The following is a 3,409-nucleotide window of genomic DNA, read 5'->3' as shown; positions in this document are numbered from 1 at the left end:
TTTGCATTACAGTCATCCTCGACTCGTTCTTTGTTTCTCGCCGAATTCAAAGCAGAATTTGTCTGTGTTGGAGACGAATTCTATAAACTACATGAGACATAAACACCTTAACTCAAAGAAAGAGCTCAACTAAAAATCTTCTGCCTTCACTTTGAGTCCGTGCAGTACTTTAAACTAAGTCAAACACGCTCGCAGTGAGGGGTTAAGAAGAGAATGAGCTTTTGTGTGAAACGGTATTGAAAAATCATGCAAAATGACACTGCAGGAGAGAGGTTGGCAGAGGTAAGGAGAGCGTGCAGGAAGCTGCAGGGAGCCTCGACACGTTTGTCTATCTCTGCCTTGACGTCACTCGGGTTTAAAGCTCTGCTTGCCTGTCTCTGATCGCTCCCCTCCAGTCCTCCTCCTCCTCCTCCTCCTCCTCCTCACATTCACCTACCTCCCTCTGAGCTGAACACCAGCCAATGCTTCACGCCACTGCTGTCCAGAGTGTCTGTCCCATGCGTGGGAAGCACAACAAAATCAAGGGCTTCACTTGAGCAGGGTCCAGAGGAGCGAGTAGACGGGGATATCTGTCGCATCCTTCTCGATTTTACATTTTCCCTTTGGACGAGGGGCTCCGATTACAGCGAAAGTCTCTGCTAATACAGTTTTGTCACGGAGGTATGTATTTTCAACTTTTTTTTCTTTTTTTTTTGTTAGCACAAAAAGGACAAATAGCCTATGAGAAATTATGGTTTGTGTCGGTTTCACGTGTTGTTGTTCTTTTTATTTGTCTCCAAATTTGTGGAGGGGGAATGAGAAGAAAACATTTTGTATCATATAGGAGATGCAGCAAAACATAGAGAATCACTTATTTATTATTTTAACGATGAAAAATAGTAATAACTCTGTAGCCTAAGTTTTTTTTTTTTTTTAAAGTATAAAAGATCCTGTATAGACTGCATTAGATGAGTAAACCGATTGTATTTGTGATGTTTAGTTATGCAGTTTTCTATGGTAAGTTGCTGTGATTTCAGCACCATGGACAGTTCTTGTGCTGATTTACCATCGGAACAACTTTTAAAAGAAAAATCCACCCAAAATCAGATTTTGCACTGTGGTAGTATTGTTGTGATTTGTAAAAAAAAAAAAATTAAAATTTGTTTTTTCTTTTTTTTTGGACAGCAGAGACAATATCTGACAGAAAGCCGTAGCTCTAGACTTAAAAGAGGAGAATTTAATAATAATTTCCCACTGACACAAAGTTTTTGTTGGTTTAATCCACCCACATTTTAGAGATTTAATTTCAATACAGGCTTTTATATATGCAAATACAAATTGTCCTAGAAGCAGTGTCATTTAATCACAATGGAGCAACTCCACACCTTGTAAATTCCTAAAACTTTGCTGTGCAGTAGATAGTATAGAGATGGTGAAAATCTGTTTTAGGGTGGACTTTCTGTGCAAGTTTTGCACAGCTCTCTTGTGTCTTCAAATGATTCTGGAAAGACCCCGAGTTTAAGAACGTAAGATTCTTAAGTCCTGCCACCTTTCACCGGTGCTGTCACGTAACAAACCGTGACCTCTGACCTTGTCAAAAATGTACAAGTCAAAGGAATATTTTACTTTTCGCTAACAAACCTTTCTACTTGTTCTTCTGCACAGGACAGAGGAACAACAGTGGAGCTATGAATGAGTCGCTGGTGGTGAATGACTCCTCTGTGACTCCTGGGGCTGGAGAAGCTCTGCCGTGGATGGAGGCTGACTCGTTAGACCACAACGGCAGCATGGAATTCTCCACCGCCCCATTACAGTTCCCCATCAACCCGTGGGACATCATGCTCTGTATGTCCGGCACTGTCATCGCCTGTGAAAACGCCATAGTGGTAGCAATCATCTTCTACACGCCCACGCTAAGGACTCCCATGTTTGTGCTGATCGGTAGCCTGGCCACGGCGGACCTGCTCGCTGGAATGGGATTAATCCTGAACTTTGTGTTTCAGTACGTTATCTCCTCTGAGACCATCAGCCTCATCACTGTGGGCTTTCTGGTGGCCTCCTTCACTGCTTCCATCAGCAGCCTTTTAGCCATCACAGTGGACCGTTACTTCTCCCTCTACAACGCCCTGACATACTTCTCGGAGAAGACGCTGCAGTACGTCCACCTGATGTTAGTGGGGACCTGGGGGGTGTCTCTGTTCCTGGGCTTACTGCCGGTGCTGGGCTGGAACTGCTTGGACGAGCCGGCCTCCTGCAGCATCGTCCGCCCTTTGACCCGGAGCAACGTCACGCTCCTGGCCATCTCCTTCTTTGCCATCTTTGTGCTCATGCTCACCCTGTACTTCAAGATCTGCAAGATTGTGTGCCGCCACGCCCACCAGATTGCCCTGCAGCAGCACTTTTTTGCCACCTCGCATTATGTCGCCACCAAGAAAGGGGTGTCCACTCTGGCCATCATCTTGGGGACTTTTGGCGCCAGCTGGCTTCCCTTCGCCATCTACTGTCTGGTTGGTGAGAGGGACTATCCATCGGTGTACACGTATGCTACACTGCTGCCAGCGACATACAACTCCATGATCAACCCCATCATCTACGCCTACAGAAACACAGAGATCCAGCGCTCCATCTATATGCTTCTCTGTGGCTGCTTTCAAGCCAAAGGATCCTACCGGTCCAGGTCACCAAGTGAAGTCTAAAAAGGTGCTAGACCTCTGTGTGTGTGTACGTGTGTGTGTCTGTGTGTGTCTGTGTGTGTGTGTGTGTGTGTGTGTGTGTACATGTGTGTATGTGAGAAAAGACCAGAGCAAAAAGACCAACCATCCCGTGACCATCGACAATCTGCTTACAGCTGACTGAATGCTTTACAGACACAAAAGAAGGGCGTGATGCTTGAAGTGTGTCTCTCATGCATACTGTATCTGCACTTTACTATGACTCAACACAAGTTAAGATGAGAAGTTTGGAAACGCTGTGAACAAGAGACTTTGGTGAAAAAGACAAAACAAACCTGTGAATGTACTTAAATGAAAACAAAAAGGAGTGGAAACTCTTGCACTTTATTCAGTGTTGTTTTTCAAATGCCAAAGCAGTATTGTATAGCCCTTAATGTGTTTAAACGTTTGAATTTGTGAGTACTGTGTGCCATTTTTCTATTTTGTATTGTTTTGTCTTTGATGTCCATTTTTTACAAGAGGAATAAAGGGTTAAAAAATCTATTCGCGGCTCCATCATGTGTCTTTACTGGTGCACGTTTTCTTTGAATGCATCCTTTGCATTACGCCTGACTTTCTTTCCTTCTCTTCTCTTTTTTTTTTCTCATCCTCTTCACCTTGTTTCAGCCTCTTCCTCTGGAGCACAGGTGGGTTTGTTTGAAGATACTAATGGCACATTGGAAAAACAAGCACCGTACACCTTTGACACATTTAAATGC

The 3,409-nt window shown here is 44.1% G+C and overlaps 1 protein-coding gene across 1 annotated transcript; it reads left to right on the top strand.

Annotated features, from left to right (window-relative positions):
- Positions 1 to 447: 447 nt before the first annotated feature.
- Positions 448 to 3,194, top strand: gpr6 (G protein-coupled receptor 6). Its single transcript, XM_069158716.1, has 2 exons — positions 448 to 660; positions 1,645 to 3,194. Exon 2 carries the CDS (start codon positions 1,668 to 1,670, stop codon positions 2,673 to 2,675), a length of 1,008 nt encoding a protein of 335 aa, XP_069014817.1. The 5' UTR covers positions 448 to 660; positions 1,645 to 1,667; the 3' UTR covers positions 2,676 to 3,194.
- Positions 3,195 to 3,409: the final 215 nt, after the last annotated feature.

The sequence above is a fragment of the Embiotoca jacksoni genome, unplaced genomic scaffold (assembly GCF_022577435.1).
Source record: "Embiotoca jacksoni isolate LCO1_2020_lvr unplaced genomic scaffold, fEmbJac1.0.p SCAF_23, whole genome shotgun sequence".
NCBI lineage: Eukaryota > Metazoa > Chordata > Actinopteri > Embiotocidae > Embiotoca > Embiotoca jacksoni.
This window is presented reverse-complemented; position numbering and strand designations above follow the sequence as displayed.